The sequence below is a fragment of the Falco cherrug genome, chromosome 9 (genome assembly GCF_023634085.1).
Source record: "Falco cherrug isolate bFalChe1 chromosome 9, bFalChe1.pri, whole genome shotgun sequence".
NCBI lineage: Eukaryota > Metazoa > Chordata > Aves > Falconiformes > Falconidae > Falco > Falco cherrug.
In genome coordinates, this window is record NC_073705.1 from 11,560,363 (window position 1) to 11,587,000 (window position 26,638).

The following is a 26,638-nucleotide window of genomic DNA, read 5'->3' on the forward strand; positions in this document are numbered from 1 at the left end:
GTTCACACACAGGTCAAGTAATTTTGTTTGGTCTTATTAAGCATTTGGTTCTCCTTGAGCCTGTCATTTCTTAGCTTGCTGTATTTAATGTGTTTATTCCTTCTCCCAAGGCCATGTCTCGCTTACTGTTTGCAAGTGTTGATTAACACCCTCTGGTTTTCAAGTTCTTTCCTGTTTTAATTGCTGCATCCCTCCCGCCGGCACCTCCCCGGGCGGGGCCGCCGCGCTATAAGGGGCAGCGGCGGGGCCGGGGCCGGGCGCGCTATGGAGGGCGGCTGGTGCGGCGGGGCACTGCTGCTGGGGGTGCCGGGGCATGGGGCGCTGGGGTGTGGGGCGCCGCTCTTCATCTTCTTCCTCCTCGTCCTGCTGCTGCTGCTGGGCTGCTCCCGGCCGCTGGCGCTGCGGCGCGGCCCCGGGCAGGTGGGCTACCTGCCGGCCCCCCGGCTGAGCCGCGGCCGGGCTGCTCGCCCCCCCCGCCGGCCCGGGGCGCTGCCGCCGCCGTACCCCAACGGCTGGTACCGCCTGCTCGACTCCGCGCAGCTGCCCCGCGGCGCCGTCCGCAGCCTCGCACTGCTCGGTGAGTGCCAGCCGCCGCACCCCGACCCCCGCCGGGCATCCCTGCCTCCCCACGGCCATCCCTGCCCGGTCACCCCTGCTGAGGCATCAAGGTGTGCACCGGCACATCGCTGCCCGGGCATCCTTGCTGGGGCACAGGCACATCCCCGCCCAGACATCCCCATTGAGGCACTGGGACATTCACATGGATATCCTTGCCAGGGCGCTGAAGCACCTCAGCCTGGGTACCCTGCTGAGGCACTGGGGCATCCCGGCTGGTGCCCATGGGGGGGCCCAGCAGTATTCCTGTCTGGGCTCCCTGCCAGTGCGCATGGCACCCCTGCCTGGGGGCTCTGCTCCAGCACCGGGAAAACTCTGCCTGGGCATCCCTTTCAGGGCAGCTGAGCCAGCACCCACATAGGGGCACCAAGGGTGTCACAGGCTGGGCTTTTGCACAGGCATTTCTGGGGCACTGGGGACATCACGGCACAGGCTCTCCGGGAGTGGGCAGGGCACCCCTCTCTGGGCTTCTTGCTCCGGCACCGCAGCATCTCCCTGCCTGTGCTCTCCTCCCAGGCATTGCTGCCTGCAGCTCCCCATGCCCTGGGGAGATCGGGATGGGGCCTCACCACCACATCCAGAGGGGTGCTGTGCTTACCCAGGGTCCTTTTGCCTTGAAGATGGCTTTGGACTTGTGCTGGTGCCTTTCTCATCAGAAGTGATGTTTCTGCATGGAAAACCCTCCGATTTAGTGGTGAAGGTGTGTGAGGGTTTCTGTTTTCCAGAGCCACCCTCTTCTGTTGAGTTGTTTGGGTTTGTTGGGGTTTTTTGGTTAACGGGACCTATGTAATCCAATATAGCTGTCCTGGAGAGTCCGTGTGTGTCGTCCCCCCCCCCGTCTGTTACAGGTCCCTTGGTTGCCTGCCTGAAGCCTGGTTCCTGGCACCCAGTCCTCTAGGTCTGGCTGAAATGAGCAGGTAAAATCACTTCTAGTGGCAGACTAACAGTAGTGCATAGGTGCCAAGAAGATTACCAGGGAAGAAGACAGTTAAACAACCTGCAGCCTCCAGGTTTGTGGGTGTCTAGTTTATTTTGGAGTCTGAGCATAGCCTGGAAATACAGCCCTATTCCAGAGGCAGCAAGCCAGAGGAGACGAAAGGATGAAAATTGCTTGGCTCAGTCCCTGCAAGACTCATCCTTTGGGGTAAGACACCTTCCAAAACACGGCACTGAGCACGCAGGAGCGCCACGTTCTGTCCCGCATTGCGGAAGTGGTGTGAGGCTGCTGTGGTCTGTGGGGCACCAGGCGGCACTGCTGTTTGGGTGCTTGCTGCAGGGAAGCCCCAGAGCAGGTCCTGTGAGCTGCTCTCTCCCAGACTCTGTGTTCCCAGACAAGTGCCCAGAATTGCACAGGGGCCTTGGGTCTCATGTCCCATGTGCTATTCTTGCTACAACTGCTGCTTGTTTTCCACAAAAGAAATAGGGTAATTTAATAGGAAAACATCAGTGTGTGGCTGTTAATGCTCCAGTATTCACCTGCAACAGTTTTTCAGCATGTCTTAGGGCAGGGTACTGTCCTCCCAGGTGGAGAGACATCAGATTTGATGTGCAAGCCAGAGCAAAGATCAGCTTTTCCTCTGGTTCTGCAGGCTCCAGAGTGCGAAGTCTGGAAGCAAAAGCAGAACTCACTCAAGAGTCCTCAGTGAGGTTTTTGGACAGTCCAGCAAGGGTCTGGCCATGGGCACTGCTTCAGATCATCAAGGCAGGATTGCTCCAGGCTGCCTGTGTGAAGGAAAACCCTAGTGGTGAGATCTTCTTGGAGTAAAACTCTCTTAAAACTTTGGTGGGCAAAGCACCAGGCTGCAGGGCTGCTCCCGGGGGCATGTGGCTGGGACCTCCTAGGCTCCAGACTCTGGTGTGACCCATCCGAGGTTGCTCCTCTGTGTTGCTACACTGAAGCTGCTCCTGGTGAGCTTGCAACACCTCCAGCAACAGGCAGAAACACTTTCCCTGCCTTCCCCCTTTTGCCCTGAGCCTCGGGTTGGGTAGAGAGGCAGGTTAGAGGCAGAAGAAAATGCTGATGTTTCAGAATGGATCCCTGTTACCTGGGGCAGGGGGAAGGACCTGCAACTCTGGTGCCTCTACTCCCCTGTACCTGCTGCCAGCAGCTGTGTGGGAGCCTTCCAGAAAGACTGCAGGGACAACACAGCCAGGTGTCCTGGGTGAGGAGGGATCTCCAGGTGCTGGAGTACAACTCATCTCTGCCAGACACCAGAAATAATCCTTCCTAGGCTCGAAGGCTGGGCAGGTTTGTAGGATTTTCTTTTCTTTGCTCAGACTGCAAGACTTTGATCAAGGAAAGTGGGTTTGGGTGGGATAACTCACGCTGTGTCACTTGTCATCAGCATGGCTGTCTGGGAAAATACAGACAGAACTTGGCTCTCAGAGTTTAGTTTGGTCTTCTTTCTCACTAGGTGAGCTTTAAGTTACAGCAACTGCATTAATGATCAGATTTCACAGGCTGATGAAATATGAATAGAGATACGCATAGCTGGAAGCACAGTATAGTAGAGAGGACCTGGCCTGTAACTCAGTGGCCACATTGGTGCTAACAGCACTCAAGTGCTTCTGCACTCCCTGACCAGCTGTGGCCCCTTCCAACCAGGACGAGGGGACACTGGAGCAGGTCTGGCTTCACTTCCAGCTCAGGCCAGCCGTGAGCAGCCCCTCTCCTCTGAGGTGCTGGCAGGGATGCAGGTGCTGGCAGGTCTGCAGTGCCACAGCACCCTTGGAGCAGTCTATGCCAGGCCAGGAAAGCACCTGGAACCTATTCAATCCCTCCAGGATGAGCATTTAGTTAAAAGAGCTGTGGCATGCCATCCAGCTGTGGTTGCCTTGCACAGCTGGGTGGAGCAGTGCCATGTGGCTATAGCCCAGATATTGTGCCTCTCTCCATCTTCATAAGTCTTTGCTCACCTAACCTGGTGTCACCCTGGGGGTGGAGAGGGAGAGGGCGATCCTAGAGCTGGGCAGGGACAGATCCCAGCAGGAAAAACCTCACATTGCTTCAGGGAGCACAAGGAATCAGGCCCAGGAGTGGGGGAAAGCAAGCCTGAGTGCCAGGGCAATGCAGCCCCAGCCACCCCAGCAGCGCCTCGGCTCCCTGCATGGAGCAGGGCAGAGTCAGGGGCTTCCCCTCGCTTCTCCAGAAAACTCCCTTTTCCCAAGGAGGTGTCCTGGTACCAGGCCATGCTGCCTGAGGAAGGGATTTGCTGCTGAGCTGCTGCGTGGAGGGTGCTCAGAGTTCAAGAGCAAACAGACAAAGGGCTTCTCCTTCCAGCTATCATTACCAGAGATTCCTGAAATGTTTGAGCCTGTGCGCTCTCCTCTACACCTCTTGGGCAAAGGGATGGAAATGGAGCTCCCCTTAAATGCAGCGGTTGCTGCTCTCTGTGTACCTCTCCCTAAGCAGGGGAAGCATCCTAAATCTTTAAACATTTTTGTGAAGGCACCTTTTATCCTGCGGCTGAAACGGCCTCTGAGAGCTTAAAAACCAGGGCTGAGGGTCAAAGCCATGAGGGTTTAGAGGTGGCCAGGAGAAACTATGCTCCTCCTGCCTGGAGCAAGGCAATGTCCTTCAGCATGGACCTTTCTGTGCTACAGCAGATCCCTTGGGACACTGGGCAGCTGCCCGGCTCTGCAGGGTGCCAACGTGCTGCCTGAAAAACACGAAACGCAGGGTGTGATGGACTGGCTTGCTGCTCTGGGGTGTCTTTTAAACCCGGGCAGCCAGCACACCCTGGACTCTTGCTCCAGCAGCTGCCAGGCCGATTTTGCATGGCCCTTTTGGCAGCCAGCAGATGCCTCCTGCCTGCAGCCTGCCTTGCCCCCCTGCCCGCAGCCTGGGCAGCAGCACCAGCTCTGGCAGCTGCCTGGTGCCATCTCGTGGTTAAACAACCTCTCCAGAGCAACCCTATTCCTGTCCTGCCACTGATACTCTGCTCGAAAGGGAAGAAACCCTCCAGTATTAATTTTTAGCAAGATCTTTTTGCATGTCTTGACACAGGCAGATGCCTGCCACGGTGGGTAAAAGCACCAGTCAGTGTCGCCTGTTTAGAAGGGGCCGAGCACTGTGTGTCTCGCCTGACCCCCATCACCTGGGGATGTTGTTTTTACAGCTCCATGAACTCCTATTTCTGCAGGAGAACATCTCGCTGTGTTTCGCACCCAGGATGGCCAAGCCTACGTGGTCGACACTTACTGCCCTCACCTCGGGGCCAGCCTCGCTGCCGGCGGGCGCGTCGTGGGCAATTGCATCGAATGCCCGTTCCACGGCTGGCGGTTTCAAGGAGAAGATGGAAAATGCATCAGCATCCCATATGCTGGAAAAGGTGAACATCCCCCACACCCGCAGAAAGCAGCTGCCAAAATGGTTGTGCCCCATGTGTCCTTGTTAAAAGCTACTTCGTTAAGGAAAAGTTGTCTTTACAATAACTCACCCTCCATTCTGCTCCCCTATTTCATGCAGCACCCTTATTTTCCTCCTGGGTTGTCAGTGTTGGGGCGTAACGCTGCAGTGCCCTTTCCTATGTGAGATGATAACTGGGATTTCAGCCTAATTAAAGAACCACCCTGTTTGGTTCTGTCAGTCCTACAGCTCCTGCATTCAGCAAGCAGGGTGTAAAAGAAGATACTTTTTTTTTTTTTTTTTAAGTCTGAGTCGTGTGTTGCACCAGCAGGGGTGGATCCTCAGAAGCTCTTGGGTTTCAGAAATGATCCTGTACTCCATAGTGACAGTTTATACCACATCAGTGCTTAAATCTGTCACATTAGCAGGATGAAATAGTCTCTCAATGGCAATTTTTTCTCCTTCTAAGGCTTGAAGGGAACTTTTGGTTGGAATCCAGGAAAGCTCTTCACATAACCTACCTTTTAGATATGGTTTGCGTTGACTGTGTAGGAAGAATATCCTACTTACAGTTCACATGTAACAATTACTTGATCTGGCTGCACTGATTAGTTTAAATCACCAATTCTAGATGTGGCTGAAACCAGCAAACAGACTTACCTCAAGTTTTGCTTTGGCTTGTGCTTCTTAGTTATTTTCCTGAGAAGTTCAGCTTTCTTTGATTGGGATTGATTGGGATAGCAATGAAACAGCTTTTGATTAGCAGCAAAAGTCAGTCTACTGAACAGACTATTCTTCCCAAAGTGACAGAAACATTCAATCTATACAGGTAAGGTAAACAACTTATAGATCTCACCAAAGAACAATGCCTTTTCTGTGTGTGTGCAATTTTCAGAAAAAAAGATTAATACTGGTTTGTTTTTTTTTTCCCCCATGCATACCCAGTCAGGAACTGCATTCAGATGAAAATTTGGTTCCAAGTAATGAGCGATGATGCGTTTCATCACAAAATCAGAACGAATATTCTGGACATAGGCAAATGCTTGCCAAGATGCATTGTTTCATCTGAAATGGCTGTATTCAGAGGCATTGTTATCTGTAGTTACTAAAAAACCCGAAACTGCAGGCAGCTGCCCTGCTCCCATACAGCCCAAATGGGTCAGGTTGATTTAAACAGATTTAAAAGCCATCTGTGCTCGTGCAGGTCACTTTGACAGAGGGGGATTTTGGAGAGCTGGGATGAGCAGCTCCTCCAGCACTGGGCTTGCAGGGGACCAACACGGTGTGGTGCTTGATGCAGCTGGGGAGGGGGCTGGAGCACCAGGCTGATGGGGGGTGGCTGGGGGAACTGGGTGTGTTCAGCCTGGAGGGGAGGGGGCTCAGGGGGGACCTTCTGGCTCTCTGCAGCTCCCTGACAGGGGCTGTAGGCAGGGGGGGTCGGTCTCTTCCCCCAGGTAACAAGCGACAGGACAAGAGGAAACAGCCTCAAGTTGCACCAGGGGAGGTTTAGATCAGATATTAGGAAAAAATTCTGCACTGAAAGGGTTGTCGAGCATTGGAACAGGCTGTCTAGGGAGGTGGTGGAATCACCATCCCTGGAGGTGTTTAAAAGATGTGTAGATGTGGTGCTTAGGGGCATGGTTGAGTGGTGGGCTCGGCCGTCCTGGGTTAACAGTTGGACTCTATGATCTTAAAGGTCTTTTTCAGCCTAAAAGATTCTGTGATTCTCTGTGGGGGGTAGGTGAAACCCTCTTTAGAATTTGATGAGATGCATTCCACCCAAAGCACCAGATTTTTTCAATTGGGAATTGCAGTGATGGTTTCCTCCTGCCCCCTCTGATATTCGTTGACTGAAAGGGAACATAATTCCTCCTGTTATTGCACCTCCCATGTGACTGTGCAAGGCTGAATAATAAGGCAGTGCTATCCTCTGTACTTGTTTGCAAATTAGAAAAAAAGTAATGAAGAGAAAAGCCTTCCAGGCCAGTAGAAGCTATGTTTTCTGACAATTGGGTAAATATAAATGCCAAAATTAGTTTCACTGGAAAGAGTACAGATCTATTCTTAAAGCAACACACGATAGATAGTGCAGTATTGTAACAGACAATGATTTGAACTTGAGATGTAGAGATGGCTTCTACTCTCTGCACATCTGTAACTAAAAGCATCTCCTTTTAGCTCATTGAAACTTGAGGAGGGTCCATGGATACAGCACACGTTCACTTATTTGAGCAGCTTTAAGCCTAGTGAATGAGTCTGTAAAGCATCCAGCCATGTTTTTTCCCTAAAAACCTCATGCAAAACACTCAAGTGAAATACAACTGATTTAAGAAAACTCTCTTCTGTGATCTTCAGAAGCTGTTGTCCTCCTTCAGCAGCCTGAAAGCTGGAAAAGTGTCACCGGAGAGTCTGTGCTACCAGAATCTCTATCCCATGAAGGCATCTCTGAGCCATGGTTCAGGAGGAGGTAACCCCTGGTGCCAGCGTCATCCTTGGAGGTGCCACTTTTAACAGATTCCTTTCTGCCCTCCGCAGTGCCAGATTTTGCGAGGGTCCGGACCTGGCCGTCCTGCGAGGTGAATGGGATGCTGATGGTCTGGTACCACTGTGAAGGAGTTGGTCCAACGTGGGCAGTGCCCGAGCAGCAGGAGATCACCACCAGAGAGTGGGTGTTCCGTGGGCAGACGGAGCACTTTGTTGATGCGCACATCCAGGTAGGGAGCCCAGTCCCTCCACAGCCACGCCTGGGTCCTCTCCTGTAGTCTAGTTCAGGGACATCCCCTCCCAGTTAACCCACCCAGGGACATCCCCTCCCAATGGACCAGGCCCTGCCTGTGCTCAGTGTCATCGCTGCTGCTGGCAGATCCCAGACCTAGAAATACCCCCCTGCACCATGTATCCAGAATGTGGCATATGTTCCCCAAACACTGATCATGAGCTTCTCCAGTAGAGAACAGATGTTCTGGGTACTTAAAAGGGACCTGTTAATTTGCTTTGACTCATAACTGGTGTAATTTAAAAAAAAAGGATTCTTTAAGAATTGCAGCACTTAGTGTCAGGAGGCTTTTCATCAATCACTGGAAGGGAAACACACAGTTATTTTGCTGTTCATCTTCACAATCACCATCATATGGTGACAGACTTGCCACAGAGAACAAAACGGCTGTTGCCTCCATCGCTTCCCAGTAGAAATGAGCCCAGAAAAGGGGAACAGTTTGTGGCGCTGTACAGAAGGGGCCACAGCCGTGGACCTTGAGGGGTGTGGGGCGGCCGCCGGTGGAGGGTCCTCCAGGAGAGTGATGGGAGACAGCAGCAGTTTGGAGACTGGGCAGTCCCTGGAGGTCCTTGGGAGATATTTTCTAGGCTTGCCATTGAGCAGAACATTTCTGTTCATAAAAATCAGCGAACAAAAATGACCCTTAATCTAGAGTGCACCTCTCTCAGAAGGCAGCACCCGCCTACTGACAAAACCGCGATGGATGGGGCTAGAAAGGGTTGGAGAATTGGGAGAAGAAATGAAGAAGGTGCATGAGACATGGGAGATACAGCTCAGGGAGTGCGCAGAGGAGTTGTGAGCAGCGGGGAGAATGTGGGAGATTGATGACCTGACGGTAATATTTCATGTCTGCTTTTTAGTGCAAGCCACAGTACATAGGTTTATACTGGGGTCAGCCTGTGCTGCTTGCTGAGCTGGTGGAAAGCTGGTGTATTTGAGTAAGAACACAGTTAAAACTTCTCGAAAAGTGACATATTGTGGGCAAGCTGGTGGTGTTTACAGGTTTAAAGTATGTGAAAACTAGTCTAGGAGCACAAACAGGCTTTATTCCTTGCAATTATTACGGGGTCGAGGGGAATTATGTGGTGTCGCAGCTTGTGCAGCTGCAGGAGTTAACACGCATGGCCTTCTGCGAGCTTAAAATGAACTCTGAATTTTCTGAGCGCCATGTTTAAATTATTCCTGTGCATGAGTTAAGAGCTGGTCCCGGGTCGGTCTGTGCCGAGGCCTCTTCTCCCATGCACTTGGTTGCCTCTTGCTGTGTCAGGCCCCTGCGAGCATCACGGCTGTGCCCTGGCTGTGCTGCCGTCACTGCTGCAGTCACACCGGTGCCGTTGCGATGCTGCTGTTATGTACAGGCAGCTCACACCCCCATTAGCTCCCGCCGACGGCAAATTGTTCCCCCATGGCAGGAGATCCCCGAGAATGCGGCTGATGTGGCTCACCTGTTTTTTCTCCATGGACCAGCTGTTCTGGGTGGATCTGATCTGAGATACATACGGGCCAAGGTGTGGGCTTTTATGAAGCACATCTGGAAGGTAAGAGCCTGACTCCCCTCAGCCACCAGGCAGGGGTCGAAGCCTTTCAACCCAGGCCCCCTTTCTGCCCCAAAGCACCAGTCCCACCTCACCCCCTCTGCTGCATCCCCCCATCCTCAGGTCCGGTCTCTTCTGTATCTGTGAGGGTTTTAGCTGCGTTCCCTCATCTGTGCTCACCTATAGATGGTTGTCACAGCCAGCTCTTGTCACCACCCCAGTGCCACTGATCCTTCTCCACCCCTGCAGGCGGAGTGGCAGGCAGAGCCAGAGCCCAGCGAGCATTGCTCCCGGCTGCTGCTCCAGCACAAGGCAACCATCTTCGGGAAGCACATCTCCTTGCTGGATTTGACGGTTTCAGTCCGGCAGGTATGTCCCATGCTGGTGACCAGCACCCTGAGCTGAAGGGCTTTGCCAGCCAGAAGGCTGAGTCCTTGCCTTTCCTACCAAGGGCGTCAGACACACGGGCCAAAAACCACACAGTGGCACTGGGGCTGCTCCACAGCCGGGCAGCACAGGGGAAACTGGGGGTTCGTAAGGGCTGCTGTGCCCATGGAATAACTAGAAAAAAACAAGCTGGTACCTCAGAAGACACTGGTGACAATCCTGAGGGACCTTCCCACCACATGGTCACAGCTCTTTGCAATAAAGTGTGGACCTTTTCGGTCCACAGTGAAAATGCCTGGGAAAGGCAATTGGAAACAGAGTGTTTAGTAGCCCAAGATTGGTCCTGAATGAGATAATAAAATAGCTGACACAGACTCATAAAGAACTGTAGGAAAACAGAAATAACGCCACGCATCAGTGGGGACTAGATCGTCTCACTTTTATTTTTGGTTGTGGGTTTTTTTTTGATGAAATGCTAAGTTTGCCTGATAAAACTAGTAACCTCGTTCTAGTAGAGTTTTGAAGGCATTTGACCTACTCCCGTATTACAAACCCAGAACAACAGCAAAAGTTGTTCTTTTCTTTTGACAAAAACAAACAAAACAAGTCCTGATACAAAACTTTCATTAAGGGATAGATCTCAGTGTAATTAGGGAATTATCACAAAGTGCTTGTTGATTGTATCTCTGTTCAGTTTTTAGATCTGTGCTACTTAGCACAGTTATCAATGAACAGGAGAAAAAAGACATTAAAATAACCTTACAAAGAGTTTGTACCCAACCAAATGTTAGAGGAGTAGTAAATAAAGCAGCTGAACAATCCAGCAGTACCTGCACTGCTTCAAACAACCAAGTGTATGACCATGCATCTGCTTGACTGGATGCAGGTTAAAGGGCACAGAGCAAGTACTTTATGTCATGCAAGATAAAAAGCTGAACCTGATTTCAGCTAAAACCTGATGTGACTGTGGTAGCTGCAAAGGAGAAAGACAGAGCAGGAGTGGGGATGCTGTAGTACCTCCGTATTGTATTGCAATTGCTGCTGCTGAGGTCAGAGCCCTGGACTGGCATCAACAATCCGATAAGACTGTTCATGACCTGAAGGTAATTCAGTGATGAACAAGACCAAGTGCAAATTTGCAGCGTTTCCTACAAGATTAGCTTTTAAACTTTTGGGGAGCAGAAAAGCACTGTAAACCCTCATGAATTCCCATGGGGCCACAGCAAAGAGCCTGTGACTCATGGCCCCCAGGTGCAGCTTGACTTTGTGCCTATGATCTGGTGAAAAGACAGAGCAAAGGGGCGCTTAAGCATGGTCTAGGTGACATCTCAAGCTGTGGGAGTTGCTGAACCATCCGGGGCTTTTCCCTGAGGCTGCTCTGTTGCTCTGCAGGTGGGGCCAGGGCTGGTTTTCCTGATCTTTGAACACGCTTTCCTGGGCCGTGGGGTCATCCTGCAGACGGTGACTCCCCTGGAGCCTCTCCTGCAGAATGTTGTTCACAAAATCTACTACCAGAAGAACATACCAGCCATAATCCCCAAGTTCATCCTGAGAGCAGAGTGCATACAGGTAAGGAGTGCGTACTGGTGAGGAGCAGCCCCAGGTCATTCCCTGGAGCCTGGTGGCTCGGAGATGTGAGCAGGAAAGGCAGTTGCCCACGTGGGCTCAGATATATGGGGGAGCAAAGCACTCGTGGGTGAGAGCCTTTCAGTGCTTGCTATGATCTTGCGTTTTCAGTAGCCCAGAGAACTAAACTGGAGTTTTAGTAAAGAGGGTCCCTTCAGTGGGTCATCTGTCGAGGGTAGCAGGGAGGTGCTACCCCTCTCCTGTGGATAGGGCACTAAGGCAGAAGGATTAGGCAGCCTCTCCCAAGCTGCAGGAAGTCTTCGAGGGAACTAATAGCTGCATCCAGATCTCCTGCATCCCAGGCTGGTGCTTTAAGATCATCGTATCTCCTTGGGTGACAACTGTGCCCAAGAAATGCTTCTGTTGTTAAATGATCATGACGTTTGGCAATTCTTACCCCTCCTGACAGAGGGTGTCCAGGCCCTTACCACAGGGATTCATGGAAGTGGTGACAGGTCCCTCTGGAGGTCTCCAGCAACCCAGCTGGGGCAAGCCTATTGCCAAACTTGGGTCAAGCACAGCCTTGAAGGCCTCCCCTGGAGAACACTCCCATCCCTCCAGCTCCTTTGGAGACCGATCCCACTATTGCTCTGCCCATATCAGGTTTTATTTGCAATGTCCATTTTAAACGTCTCAACCTGCCCTCTGTAGCTGTTGCTCCTTGTTACATCAGCTGGCACAGTCAGTCTGATTGTCATCCCTCTAACTCCCTTTCAAGCAGTCAGAAGGGTTCATGCCATTCCCTTCTGTCATGGGTCAAAGCTTGGAAACTGGTCTCGCCAGGGAGAATTTCACTGGTACCAAAGCAGAAATTGCCAAAAGGTGGTTTTCAGATGCCAGAAACCTACCCCAAACCAGCCCAAGCTGTGCTAGCTCACACTCCATAAATGCTGGCTTAGTGTTTTGCTTCTTACTGATGTGAACGAGCAGCACTTATTTCTGCAGAGACTTCTTCACAAAGGGAAACTCCGTCATCTTACTGCATGTGTGTCGGAGCGGAGTTTAAGATGTGGATGCTAAATTTATAAAGCCCTGGCTGGCTGGAGCTACCCAACAGATCAAAAATCTCAGGTGGAGCAGCTCCTACCTCCACAACATGCATTTCTTTTCCAGCATCTCCCGTGACAGGGGCAGACTAAGCTGAAAGTGGCTTCTTGTTTGGGAGCTACGATGGGCTAAACATCTGCCAGCTGTAGCACTACAGATTACGAATAGCACAAGCAGTCCCACAGTGGTCATTTGGGAGAAATGCTGAAAAACAGCTAGTGTGCGGGTAGCTGGCACAAAACTGCTGCCTCGGCTTCCTCACCTGAATGAGACCGTCCTCTTCCCCCTAGTTTGAGCGGGATATAACCATCTGGAATAACAAACAGTACCTCCCCAAGCCACTGCTGGTCAGAGAGGACTCCAGCATCCAGAAGCACCGGCGCTGGTACGCCCAGTTCTACAGCCAGAAGAGCACGAGGCTCCCGGTGCAGAAGGAGGGCCTGGACTGGTGAGGACCTTGCCACCCACTGCAGAAGGTGGTCACGGGGTCTCCAGGGGCTCCTGCCTACGCTGGCTGGTGGGCAGCGGTGCTGGGCAGGCGTGATCAATGTAACAACCATTGGCACTTGGTGGGGGGAGGAGAGCCTGAGCCCTGGTGATGCTCTTCTACCTTCTGTGCTCAGTCAGGGCATCAAAGCTCAAAGGGTGTAACGTGCTTGCTCTTGTACCCGTGCTGCAACACCTGAGCTGAGCATGAACTTCCGATTGCCAGAAGGGCCCTTCAAGTGCCCTTGTCCCTTGCTGTGGATGTTGTTTTGGGTAGTTATATGAAAAGCTTGCCGTGTGGTCTTTTATCGCCTGATGCGTCCTTCCCCAGCCAGGCCTGCTGTTGCTTCTGCACCATCACCTCGGCTGGGGCAGGCTTCAGCTCTCAGGGGAGCCTTGGCCAATGTCCACGTGCCATCAGAGGTGTGATTGCAAAGCCCACAGACATACGCTGTCTTCTTTCTCTCTGGCAGCAGGCAGGGCAGTGTGGGTTTTAGGTGCCCACCATGCCCTTACCATATCTGTGGGCTTCCTCAAGCCTACTGAGCTCTTTCTTGCATGAGTCAATTCCTTATGGAGCTATCGCACCTAGTTGGGAAGAAGAGGGACTATTCTGGTGACCAAATCACGTAGACCGACAACTCTATAGGTCAAAGATGTGGATAAGATCCTGCCTTGGTAGCCCCTGGATTCCAGCGGTACCTTGGGTATGTGGCTGGCTGTAAAAGCTTGCCTCATGGCAAGACCATAGGTATCGCTGTCACGGTGATCAGCAATGAAGCTAACACATGGAGACCAGGCAGAAAATCAGACAAAAACTAGTCTAGATCCTCCTGTGCTTTGTGCCTACGTGCTCTATGCTACAAGGGGCTAAATTCTGCCTTGCTGCACATCCTAGGGAAGCCTGAATCCCCACAGGCAGAGCTGCCTCGTGGTTAGCAGGACTCTGGCAGTTTATCTGTGCCAAGCGCCAGCAGGAGCGAAGGCTCAGCTCAGGGGCTCTCCTGGGAGTCTGGCAGCTCCTGTTCTCCTGCACTGCACACTTGCCTCAGTCTTTTGAATTCTGCACTTTGCTGAGGCTTCTGGTCCCTCCTTCACCATTAACCCAGAGCAGGACTCGGACCAGGAACGTGCCATTGTTGAGTCCATCACCCACCCTGTCAGCATTCCACATAACTGTGCAAACCGCCTCTGCCATTCACACCTGGCTATTGCATTGTCAATATTTCACCATTAAATTTTTTTACAAACTGATCTCATGTTTGGTTTTCATTGTTTTGTGGGGTGTTTTTGCACGGGAGAAGGGATTCTGTAGCTGGCCCATGCCGTCTTGCTTCAGGAGCCACAGGGACTCTCCAGCAAGGAACTTGTGGAGATAGCAGGAGCCTGGACAAGGAGCATTGCCCAACTCAACAGGCTGAGCTTCTCAAGGACCTGAGAACACTGTTCTAGTGGCCCTGACCCACCTCACCTGTGGTGTACATCCACTCCCTGCCCATAGCCCAGGAGCCCCATTTCAGCTCAGCTCTGGACCTTCCCTCCTGGTCCTGAGCTACGCTGTAGCAAGTCTCCAACTCAGCTGCAGACGTGCCATGCCTGGCTGATCTACACTGACCACAGACCAATTCCCACCTTGGCCTCCACCCTGTCCCATCACCATGGGCCAGCCCAGTGACTGCTGGCTGTGCCTGACCCTGGCCACCCTCAGCAGGTCCCAATCCCAAGCTGCAGACTGACTTCCCAGCTTGACCCCTGACCTGCCTCACCACCGTGAGCTTACCTGATGATCTGGACTCTCAGCTGAGCCTGGCCATGACCTCTGGGCCAACCCTGCCCACCCCACTTGGAGGTGGTGGGACCCCCCCTGCTCCCAGCACCCCGTTCCCTAGGGAGCAGCTGCCCTCATGGTGATGCGTGATGGAGCAGCAGCAAGAGGCAGAAACTGCAACTGGCAGGACAGAGACGTTACGTTACATGGCATGGGTCAAGGTGTAGCGTTCTCCCACACATTCAAGGGGGCATGTGGCCACACACCTCCCCCCCCAGAGGTCTTGCCACACTCCTGGGGCTGCTGCTCCCCACCCCTCACTGTGATCCCACATACAGGATCTCAGGATGAACAAAACTCCAAGGCACGCAAGTTGTTGAAGACCAGATTAGAGATGGTGACTTAAAATTAGCTTTGCTAGATTCACCAGTCCTCCTGAAATTAGAGGAAACTATGGGACACCTCCAGCATAGCCTGAATTCTGAGCTACCATTTCCTTTACTACTAAGGCTAAAGTAGTTGTGTCCTGTTAAGGCAGAAATTAGAGAATCGAGAAATAAACCAGGATTAGCTTAAGCTGCTTAAGTTTCCATTTGCAATCTTATTCACCCTTTTAAATGGGTCTAGCAAAAAAAGGACAATTTAGTGCCAGGAGACTTGCCAGCATGCCAAGGTGCATTGTCCTCCAGTCTTCTATGCCTTTTTGATGATACATTATCCACTTTAAATATATAGATTTTCAAATAAATCATAACTCCCATCTGGATAGGATGTGAGGGCATCTATCTGACCATTTACTGAAACCACTTTCACATCAGATCTACTGCAGAGCTACAGCCATTCGATTATATTCTGGTAGTTTATTACCGTGGTTTATCTTTACACTTGACCACTAGACAGGAATTTATTCGACTGCCAGACCTATCATCATCCCGTGTCTTTGGGCGTTGTTTTTTCCCAGCTAACAAATTCACTACAAACACTCCAATTCCCAAACAATTTTGTTTGGGATTTTTTTGTGGGGGTGGGTGCAGGGTTAGAAAACCCCAGAGGGTATCAAGACAGGTCAAAGAAAAGGATACATGAAGGGTGATGGACAATGTACCTTGGATTTTCCGGTGGTAGGTCTGGTCTTCTCCTTTGAACCCTGGTCCATGTATTTGTTCCGCTCGGGACAACTCCCCGGTTGCTCTGGTTCAGCTGGAGGTGGGTCCCGGAGCTCCGGACAGCATCAGCCAGTCTGCAGTCCTGCATGCAAACCCGCCGGTGGTCCTCACTCCCCATCGCATCCTTGCGACCCTGGGAGACACTTTGGATGTAAGTCAAGACTGGCAAAGCCTCCAAGCAAAGATTTCCGTGCCCTTTCATATCCTGGCTATCAACATAAATACAGGACCTGGTCTGGTGGAAAGGACCAAGCCCGCTCAATGCCCAAACGCCTTTCTCCTGTGGTGAAAGCAAGTTGACAGATGGATCTGCTGGTACAAGTGAGAATCTCTGGCCACACCGGGCAGAAACACGGCACCTGTGAGTTAAGACTATCTTGCCCAGCACCAGCTCGCACTGCTCTAGCAGCACAAAAGCCAGCCGAGCTGAACCTGTCCCGGTGGTGTGAATACATGGACCGCGTCACACCACAGCAAACCCCTCCAGCTGGCCCGGCAGTCTCGGTTCACTCTCTGATACGTACAAAAATCTCCCTGGCGAGAGAGGAGCAGGTTCACTGCACTGCCAACCAAGTGTGAGACAGAAAATGCTCTGGAAAATGCTTTAGGGAGCTCTGGGTGCACAAGGGATGCAGGGAGAAGCCCACTGTAGAGTTTCACGGCTGATGAGGTCCATCAGGGAGACCGCTGCTGAGCTTTAGGTCACTTTAGCGGATGCTTTCCTTCTTCACGAGACACTCGGCACTGGCTGATATCCCATTCATGTGCTTGAAAAATAGAAAACCCCAGACACTATTTTTGTTTTTTTCCTAAAGGTTGTTTTATTGTAAAACCATAAATACAACACTGACATGAAAATCCTCAAGCAACGGATGCTTTCTTACAGTTACAGTTTGTCTTCTGCCTTGGCATCAACTCTGAAAAGAATGTTGCAGAAACATGTCTCTAAGATATCTCCAAATAACCGAGCTCTGGCCTGGAGCGCTCAGCTGGTTTGGAAGCTAAGTGGAACTATTCCTCCTCTCTTGTGGAATATTTCCATTCAGACAGCAACAGACTTGTAAAAACAGCAACATTTAAACACCTTGATTTTTTTTTTCTTTAATAATCCTTTTCATTTGACGTCAGTCTAAGTTTCAAACAGCACTGAATTTATTTAGCTGTAAAAACCAAACCAAACCAAACCAAACCAAAATCCTAAAAAGAAAAAAAAATCAGAACTTGAGTTGGCCTCAAGCGTTCATATATCACAATGAAAATCAGCAACTCAACCCCGTGCAATATTGCTCTCTATTGAGTCATTCGATCCACACCAACAATACATGAGACTTCAAACAGGTTTTGTTTTGTTTATTAACACAGCAAGTGTGACATTAGATAACCTTTTAAATACAGTACATGGTACAGTGCAGGGCCAGCTGCCCGCACTTTTCCCCATTATGAAGACAAAGCCAGCGGTGGCGGTTTATAAAAATATTGTGTTGCTACAAAAGTATAAATTAATGCTACCGGTATTAAGAAATATTAAACACATAAAACTTATAAGGATTAAGAAAAATATTCATTAATACCTGTAGAAAACTCTGGCCTAAAAAAGATATTTTTTGTATATTTTTTGTATATTTTTTTTTGTATTTTTTAAGATGACATGAGATTCTTGCACTCGCACGTAGAGACACACGCAGGTGCATCTGTGGTATTGCCTAGAACATCTGCATCTACAGAAAGGAAGGAAATGCACACAAGTTACTGAGGGGAGGGAGGGTGAGGAGGGAAAGGAGAACATTAATCATTTGCTTGATGAAACAACAAGAATTCCGCTCCCAGCAGAAGGTTTTGAAAAATGAACATACGAATGAGGAACAGCTTCTCTTTTCAGACTGGCTGCAAACAAGGATTTCCTGACGGTTTGGTTTGTCGGCAGGACACTTTCTAGCTACGGCGTGGACCAGAATCCTCATGGTCTGGATGATGTGCGTTCCTCCTGGACTTACAGCCTTGGCTAGTCACCTATGTTTCAGTTCATCCATTATCAGTTTTCCTTTTAAATAATTTAGAAAAAAAAAATATTAAAGTCCCACTAAGTTTAAAGGGACCATGGAAAACAGCTCCTAAGACTGTTACTCCTTCCAGAATACATGCCTCCTTCCTTGAGTGGAAAGGTCCTTCTCCATAGATAGCAAGAAAAAAAAATAAAAAAAAAATCCCTCCTCCCACCCCTCAGCCCACCCAAAAAAACCCCAAACATCCTATCCACACACATTGCAGAGACCGCCACAAGAACCCCCAGAAGACTGAAAACAAGCATTCAAGGCTGATGAGGCTGGAAGTGTCTTTTTAAGGAACTTTGGTTGTAAAAAGCAAGGGTTTGACATGCCTGTACTCATCAACTCCACTGGAAAATATTCCTATTGTTAAGGCTGCGCTGCTCACCCGGGTACCAGGACAGGCTGACCACTGTCACCGACGCTGGAACGATGGGAAGGAAGAAAATCCTTTCAGTCAGTGGTTGATGTTGTGCAACAATGAGCCACTTACAGGACTCATTTCAGAAGCTATTCTAAAAAAATTCAAACTCAGCTGCCTACAGATCATTAAACCCTAAAGGGTCGACTGGATACACCGTTGTCTAACGTGAGCAAAACTCTTCTGTCAAGTTATAAAACAAAGGACTCTAACAGGAGTAGTAAAAAACTCAACTAACCAGCCAAACAAAACCCAAAATTCAACAGAAATCCCGCAAACATTCAATATATCAAATTAAATTTCAGGGCAATACACTCTCATTGGTTTACCATTTCTGGCCTAGCATAAACGAACGATCCCACAGCACTAACGAGGCATTCAACTTGGAGCTGTGCTTGGGTCCCCCCTCTCTGCATTTCCTCCTGTCGTTCAGCGCCATTTCCCGCAGCCCCAGGAAGATGACAACCCGCGGCACAGGGACAGGTCCCATGCACTGTGACAATTCTTATTGCTACGGAGCGACATCTTCAGAAATACCTGACACGGGAACACTGCATCTCAGCCAGCATTTCTGGGCATTCCCAGTGGGCGCCACAGATTCAAGATCGAGGTGTAGCACAGAAGATGCACAGCAGAAGCAGCAAAACGTTTAACGCTCTCCCCACCCTGATTCTTGCACCTCGGCAGTATAAGGGTTGACAAGACATTTGCTCCTCAACCGGTGTTTTCTCCTCTGTCCCTCCCGCAAGTCAGCTACCTCCCTCCTTTATGAAACCTGGTTAATGTACGTACTGGGGTGCTGGGAAGGGTTTGGTGCCAGTGGTGGGTGGGAGGATGCGGAGGAAGATGCCCTGTGAACCCTCCTGGACCCATCAGTTACAGGACTGGCATTTCCCACCCCTACATCCAGTCTCTTTTTCTCGGCGAGGTCCAAAGCAGCCCTGTGCCTTACGGAGTGTGCTCCATGTAGCTGTACAGCCTTGTTTTAAACGACAGGGCTCAGAAAACATTCCCTTAACAGGCTCCTCCCAGACTTCTCCCCCTGAAAAAGTTTCCCAGAACCTGCCTTTAGTGTCTTTTTGCTAATTTTCATCCCGTCACTCCTAACTGTTCCATAGGGAACAACTTGTTCCTTGCTGCCTGTGCTCCCTCTGAATGCTCACGGGAATTCCTCTCCACCTCCTTTAGCCAGAGAGATGCAATTAGAGATCCGAGTCTTTCCTCAGTACCAAAGCAGCACCCCCAGCCTTTGAATAACCTTTTGGCTGCTCTTTTACTGTCTTTTTTATTTATCAGTAACTTGGTGCTGTCTGGAAATGCACGCAGCATTCTCCCGAGTAGCACAAGGTCTCAGTCACCCTGCTCCTGTGCAAGACTACATCCTGGCTTGCCTACTGCGGGATCCAGAAAGTGGAAATGGTCCCTCAGACCGGGTAAGGCTGAGCAGACGCATCCACCAGGATAAACATACGTGGTAATTTCTTCTCATGCTAAACCTTCCATGTTATTGCAAGCAGCTGGAAAAAAACAAAGCAACCAACCTGAGACATCTCACTGAATACTGTATTAAATCAAAAACCACAATTTAGAGCTCAAGCAATTTGCAGTCTCTATTTTCAGTCATTCCCGAGCTTTGAGAGTATCTGCCACAACTTCATTTGCAAAATGCACATAAGGGTCATGACTCCCTGAGCTGCTTCTGGACATATTCTCTGATCAGCAGGGGAGAACACCCAGCAAATGCAGTTAAACCAGTGCAGGGGGTTTATATGGGTGCTTTAACCAACTTAACTCAAAGTTAAACCGGTTTAACCAGCAACTAACAAACAACTGAATCTGATAAAACCTGAGCCCACAGTCAGTTTTCACAGAAAGTTTTCCAGATTGCACTAGTTCAAATACAAGCAAACCAGTTTTCTTAGAACAGACATAGCTTTGACAAAAAGGAAAGTTTACTTCTGTCTGAAACCGACCCCGGTGCAAGACACCAAGCCCATCTTGCGAGCCAGGACACAACTGCCGTCTGCTGCCAGAGGCATGGGAGGAAGAGACAGACACAGGAGACAAATCTGGGCTCCGTGTCCTGCTCGGGCTCTCTGGCTGCCATACTCACACAGGAACAACCTTCTGTTTTGAAGAGCTCTGCCTTTGTATCCCACTTGCTCGGTTTTCTAGTAACAAGGATCTTCAGACAGCATTGGAAGGCCCTTTTTTCTTTAAAGTTCATCTTCTGTTGGTGCTTGCTCCCCACCTGAAGACCATAATCCTTCCCAAAGCAAATGTGTAGTCAGAAAACAAAGTCTGCAAGGTCAGGCACACAGTAAGCAGCAGAAACAAATGAATGCCTGGACAGCACACACCCCATTTTGGTGTCCCAACACATTTCTCAAGTGTGAGTAAAGGAAACAAACAAGCAGAAGGCAAATTCCCAGCGTGACCTACCAGAGGATGATCCCAATTCTGAGGACTTCTCCTCCCAGCTCAAAGGAGCAGAACCTCATGACTGCTCTGGCCAAACTAAGAGGCCCTCTCCTCTCCGGTCTCCCCCCACAGGACGGACAGTGCTTACAGCCCAAGTGCTGCTCCACACCACTGAGCCAAGCACAGAATAGTTAGCGTTGCGATAACCTGTTAAACTAAGAGCTTCCAAAATTCAGACCTTGGTAAGGTAACTATGCTCCCTCGAATGCAAATCCCAGTCTTGAACATGGAAGGAGAAATAGGAGCAAGAGCTTGGCATTTAGAGCACATCTGTGCACTCCAGATGTGCTTCTCTTTAATGAAGCATACCAGACAAAAATCAGCCTGTGAGCAGACACAGCATGAATAAATAGCTCCTCTGAGCTGAACACCTGTAACCACGCTTAAGACTCATGAAAAGCTGTGGCTTCTTTCACCGAGTCACTGGAGAAGGGGGCTGGCTAACCAGCTCCTCTTCTCACCAACCTTCCAAGCTGCTCCATTTTAGCGCTTTAGGTTTCATCTTGTTTTTTCAGCTGCCGAGTTGAGTTTTTAAGTCTTTGGGAGAATCTCATCTACCAGACATCACTGCATGGCTGCTTAACATCCATCGTTGGAGCAACTACAACCAAAGTTGCCTTGGAGGGGACACTTGCTTGAATGGGGGAGAGGGCCAGTCAGCCCCTCTCTTTGGTCGTCACAGCAAGAAAGCTCCAGATCTGAATGCCAAAATCACACTGTACAAAGGGGAGGGGGAGACGGGCTGGGAGTTAAGGGTGGCTGCGGCTTTTCTGTTTGCATGCCCTGGCCATGCAAACATGGTCCAGCTCACTGCTGAGCACAACCTGGCAGCAAATGGTTGTGCAATCTACTGCAATTTTACCTCATTCTCAATTCCAGGGATTTAAACCTGTGCTCGCTCTGCTTTGTCCACTTCCCCACCCTGAATGCCTTGCAGACAGACAACACAATGAGCCTGAGCTGGCAGATTCCACAGAAGTTATCAGCCTGTCCCTTAGCAAAGGAGTGCTGGGGCTTGGAGCTTTCTTTTCAAAGGAACGCAAGGGTTTTGCACATTCGCCTGAGCACTGAAGAGCCTGTGAGTGGCTCTCAGGGTCTCAGGTGAAGCAAGCACGAAGGTCTAAGTGCCATTAGTAAAAACAACTACAAATCCTGTCCCCAGTTCTGCCCACCAGCTGAGCTGCTGGTACACACTGTAGCCTCAAAAGCTAATCTTGCTTTGGATCCATCCTCCAGCCAAGTCTTCTTGCTGCAGGATACCTTGTGCTTTTCAGTGGGAACAGAGCACAGCACAACCACTTTGAAACTGGCACACATCTCACTTCGGTTTTTTGTTTGAGACTTAGTTCCTGTTTGTTACAGGTTTCTCCTGCATTGCAGTGCGTTACCACGGGCCCAGCTGATGGCTGGGCAGACAGCATTCGACTGGGAGCAAGTAAAACCAGCAAGAAGCAAGTTGGCCCTACAACCAACACCTCCATTTGCAAAAGCCACTGCCAGAAAAATAAGATGTCCAAGTGCCTCTGCCTTGGCAGCTCATTTTCAAGTGCTGCCACCCTTGCAGTTGTCAGCGGGGTCGCACACTGTATCGTTTAAGATAGCCATATGCAAAACTTACATTTAGGAGACAACTAGTTCGCCCTGATGCCAAACAGTGCCAAGCAGTCAACCCAAACGCTAGACTCAAGCTAATAGCACGGCCTGTTTCTAGGCTGAAAAAGGGCAAGACAGCTGGGTGCAAAGAACTATCCTCAGTGACCTTGACCTAGGGGAGGTCTCTAGCACGCCAGCTGTTCCCCTGTCCGAGCCCCACGGCAGTGAAGCTGTCAGGTAGTGCCTGTCAGGTTCAAGGCATCTGCACACAAAGCCTGAGAGACTGGGTTTGCCGTTTCTCACATCTTGGGACTTGCAACTCCTATTGCAACCAGAGACGGGCAGGTGCGATTTTGGCTTAACATCTGTTCAACAGCAGCACTTCAACGAGAGACCCCAGTCTCACCACCGCATTGTCAGCAACCAGAAAATACCAGGGTGCTGATAAAGGGTTTCAGCCTCCAGCCTGCCGGCTCAGAGCTGAGCGAGTCCATCCTCCCGAACCTCTGATGCTGCCCTGCTGCCACTGTGGCTGCAGCTCCAGAGCACGTTACTGGAAGCAGGATAGACTACTTCAAAAATAAGAATTTGCTTCAATTTGCCTCTGGGATACGAGTCCCAGTGATGAAAAATTAACCGTCTGGCACCAGAAGTTGGGAATTGTCCAAGAGGCAGCAAACCTTTCTGAAAGCCTGCAGAGATCCCATCCAGCAGCCCATGAACTGTGTGCCTACAGGCACTGGCCGCAGCAGAGCACCGGCCTTGGTGGACAGCAGAGTGACTGAGATGTTTTTGTCTTACGCTGATCTCTAATTGCATTTGGGGTGAGCCAGTAAGTGTGAATGTTTCAGGGCCTGTGGCCTTCCTAGCCAGAACAATTCAGCAACATAACAAGTAGTGTAATGCACTGTAGGTATTAAAAAGACATTCGTGCTACTAGAGGAAACCATTCCAAATAAAATGGGAAGATATTCTTTGCACTCAATTGGGAGCACTTACATTCAGAAGGATCTTTGAGCCCATGCACTTCTCTAAGCTTCCTTCAAACCCCAGTCTGACAAAACTGATGATCTTTGTTCCCCTGAAAAATCATACACCTTGGTTTGTCCTTGGCCTTGCAAAGGTTATTTTGGGTGTGTGTGCCGAGAAACACTTTTACAAAAAGTTTAGGTACAAGGGTTCTCAATGGCAGCTGGCAGACCCCAGCAAGCTTGCCGATGGCCCACAGGCATCTGTGCTGTCGCCACTTGCTTGCTTTTCCTGGTTTCTAGTTTTTCCATAGAAGCAACTGCTGTTGTTCCCATAAGGATATTTAATCGCAAACGGGCTGCGCTAGAACAAGTTTGAGAACGCCTGATGTACAAAATTCACAGAGAAGCTAATTAACACCGGGAATTCAGAAAAGAAGTTATGCTGTAAAAAATAAATTCAAGAAGCGTAACAATTACATTTTCTGCTGTGAACCATTTCTCTTAGTTTTAAATCAAACTTATAATCACTAGCTAACGTGTTAAACTCAAAACTGGGAGAGAGAAGAAGAGTAACTTTTGTGTTTTGGAAAAAAACGTGTATGAAAAAGTTAAAAATAAAATAAAAAGACGCCTTAAAGTATCCCTTCCTGATTTCTAAAGATACTGGTGTTCGAAAAACACAGCTGCCCTGATAACATGCACCGTATGTCAAGAAGGCTGCAGACAAATGCCCTCAAGGTGTACAGTTATTCAAAGGAGCAAAGTCCAGTGCAGAACTGGTCTGTTCAATGTGGTCTGATTATCCATGGCAAGATGGCCCAGGGGACAAGAGGAAAGGTGGGGTGGAGGAGAAACAAAAGAAACTTCAAGTCACTTTAGATCTCAGCTGCCTGAAGACTTTAGAACATCAGCCTCCCATTCGTCTGCCCACTTGAAAACATTAGAAAGTCTGTCAAGTCCACACACTATCTATGGAAAGGAGCACGTTCCTGGCAGAGGGCTGTCTCTCTCACGTGCTCAGCTTTCCTTTCAAACTTAATTTTATATATATTTATATTTTTATATATATATAAAAAAGCACTTGGTTTCCAGGGGCATTCATAATGAGGTCCACAGTGTTTAGAACTTAAAATTCTTTTTCTTTGTTTGGAACAGTGTTTTAAAGTTTTGTTTTAATTAAAAGACAGTCTTAAAGCATGTTGGACTTCAAAAACATGAGTTTGTTCATGTCTTCTGGACTGAGTAGCCGTCTCCTTTTGATTAAGAGAGCCTGCTCACACATATTTACACATTCACTTCTGGCACCAACAGCAGGCACTGCTAAGAGCCAAAAGGCTAGCTTGGCTAGTTTTGTATGCTTTTGGGTAACACACGACCAGTACTGAAAGAGGTCAGGGGTGGCCTGGAAGAGAGGTTCTTGCAAATAATCATAGACTTCATTTTTCCCGAACCAATCTTCTTCCTGAGCTGCTGTGGCTTCCCCTGCTGCCCGAGGCTTCTTGGTTGAAGGTTCAAATTCTGTTTCTTCTGCCCAGGACTCTTTCACCTCATTGATCAACTCACAGACCTTGCCAATGATCTCTTCGTGCTGGTATGGTGGGACGGGCCGCAGCTTCTGCTGAGGGTCTAAGATCATGGCTACCTTGTGTGCCGAATGAACTTTGAAGTTCTCCTTCAGTGCCTCCAAGAAGAGGTGGCAGAGTTTGCTGACCACGCCAGCATCGTTAGCTTTGGAAGTGAACAGTTTCTCCAGTTTGACGTAGGTGGGCAGTACCAGCTGCAAGGTGGGCCGGCTCTCATTGCTCAGCTCAATCACTGCCTGTTTCACCGGAGCCAGAATGGCTGCCAGGTTGCTGAGCAGGTGTTTGTTCAGGTTTTGGATGAGGTTCATCTTCTTAGCCCTGCTGTAGAACTCGCAGATCTGCTCGTAGCGCTCGTGGACGAGCAGGAGGGAGTCGGTGACCGAGTTCCAGCAGGGTGGGGGAGAGGTCTCTTCCAGGGAGCCAAAGGTCTCCTTCGAGAGGCCCGTGGATCCTGCCAGATCTTCACAGACATTCAGGAGCTCGATCACTTCGTGCATATTGCGAGCCTGTAGTGTTCGCTTGTTCAGCACACTCTGCACTACCGAGTTCAAGGCACAGGCTGAACAACGCAAGCACATGCCTGCCTTGGAGAACGCAGAGGAATTGACTTTGCAGTCTGTGACGTACACCGTCCTGATCTCTGACATCACAAACTCCGAGAGCACGTTCTGTACCCAGTGGTGGATAAAATCACCATTATCTCGAATGTCTACGCCCTTAATTCCCAGGACGTAACTCTTGATGTGGTTGCCTTCCACCTGATAAGCTGTCAGGATGTAGCAAGAATCGGGACCAATACTCTGTGAGTGGCAAGTGACACCGATGCCAAGGCACGCGTTGCTGCCCAGGGCACAGGTGACTTTCACCTTCACTTGGTTGTACATCCGAGGCAAATGCTTCAAAGCCAGTGTGTTGAAATTGCCAAGGATTTCGGTGACAGAGAAGGCACCATAGCGAGCTCCGCTATCCACCAGGGTCTGTGCTAGCTTGATGAATTCCTTCCCGCTCACCACACTCAGAGCCCCAAGGTCAGTGCACATCACCCTCAGGAGCCTCTCAGCAATGTTCTGCCGCTCCTTCTCTGGGATCGCGCTGTTCCCTACTGAACCGCTTGCAGATGCTGCAGTGAAATACAAGGAGGGAGAGAAAGCACCGTATGAGCATTGGCCCTCTGCAACAGGAGAGAGGAGGAAGTCGCAAAACAGTTCTCAGAGAGACCCGAAGAGGTGGAACATGCCCAGATGATGGAAGAAACGTCTCCAACCCTGGATTCCTTCCCCCTTCTGGACAGAGGAACCTCCAGGGACAGGCCTTCTTTTGCTTAGAGCAGCAGGGAGCTTATCTGCATGCTTTCCCTCGGGTGGGGGCTGAGACAGAGCACACACTATCTACTCACAGTCCGGTGCCTTAAACCAATGGCCTATCTGTGGTGTTCAGTAATACCTAGTTAAGTTATAATAATCACGTGTGTTGTTTACTATCCATGTCTATGGGCTGGTGGTCATAGCTTAGCCTTTTCGTTTTTGTGATTTGACCTTTTTTTTTTTAAGACAGTTATTTTAAGAGGAGTTGCTCCAGTGAAGCACACAGCTTCCTCCACCATCTCAAACAGTGCCGAAGCCCCAATTTCCATTTCTTCCTCTGAACTCCACCAACCCCACTTTCTGTGGCAGATTTTGGGCAAAAAGTGTCAGTTTTGGCTACACCAGAACACAAAAGCACCACGATTTCGTATCATCCTTCCCCCAGGCTGCTCAGCTCAAGTGCTTTGGAACTGATTTTCTACAGGG

At 49.9% G+C, this 26,638-nt stretch overlaps 2 protein-coding genes across 23 annotated transcripts in view; one reads left to right on the forward strand and one right to left on the reverse strand.

The window, feature by feature from the left end:
• Positions 1–264: 264 nt before the first annotated feature.
• On the forward strand, positions 265–16,273 carry LOC102047190 (cholesterol 7-desaturase nvd-like). Its single transcript, XM_055720605.1, has 7 exons — positions 265–577; positions 4,758–4,946; positions 7,499–7,677; positions 9,152–9,277; positions 9,524–9,643; positions 11,054–11,230; positions 12,625–16,273. Exons 1-7 carry the CDS (start codon positions 265–267, stop codon positions 12,784–12,786), a joined length of 1,266 nt encoding a protein of 421 aa, XP_055576580.1. The 3' UTR covers positions 12,787–16,273.
• Positions 16,274–17,089: 816 nt separating this feature from the next.
• ZNF618 (zinc finger protein 618) overlaps positions 17,090–26,638 on the reverse strand; it is a 162,175-nt gene continuing 152,626 nt past the window's right edge. For all 22 annotated transcript variants that reach the window (XM_055719756.1, XM_055719773.1, XM_055719760.1 and 19 more), the window contains one exon: positions 17,090–25,968. In XM_055719756.1, the coding sequence (XP_055575731.1) occupies positions 24,455–25,968 (1,514 nt within the window). In that variant the 3' untranslated portion in view covers positions 17,090–24,454. The remainder of the gene's footprint in view (positions 25,969–26,638) is intronic.

Coding starts and splice junctions, on each gene's coding strand:
- LOC102047190 (XM_055720605.1), top strand. CDS start 265: ATGGAGGGCGGCTGGTGCGGCGGGGCACTGCTGCTGGGGGTGCCGGGG. Junction 578..4,757: donor CCGCAGCCTCGCACTGCTCG/GTGAGTGCCAGC, acceptor CTATTTCTGCAG/GAGAACATCTCGCTGTGTTT. Junction 9,278..9,523: donor TTATGAAGCACATCTGGAAG/GTAAGAGCCTGA, acceptor CCACCCCTGCAG/GCGGAGTGGCAGGCAGAGCC.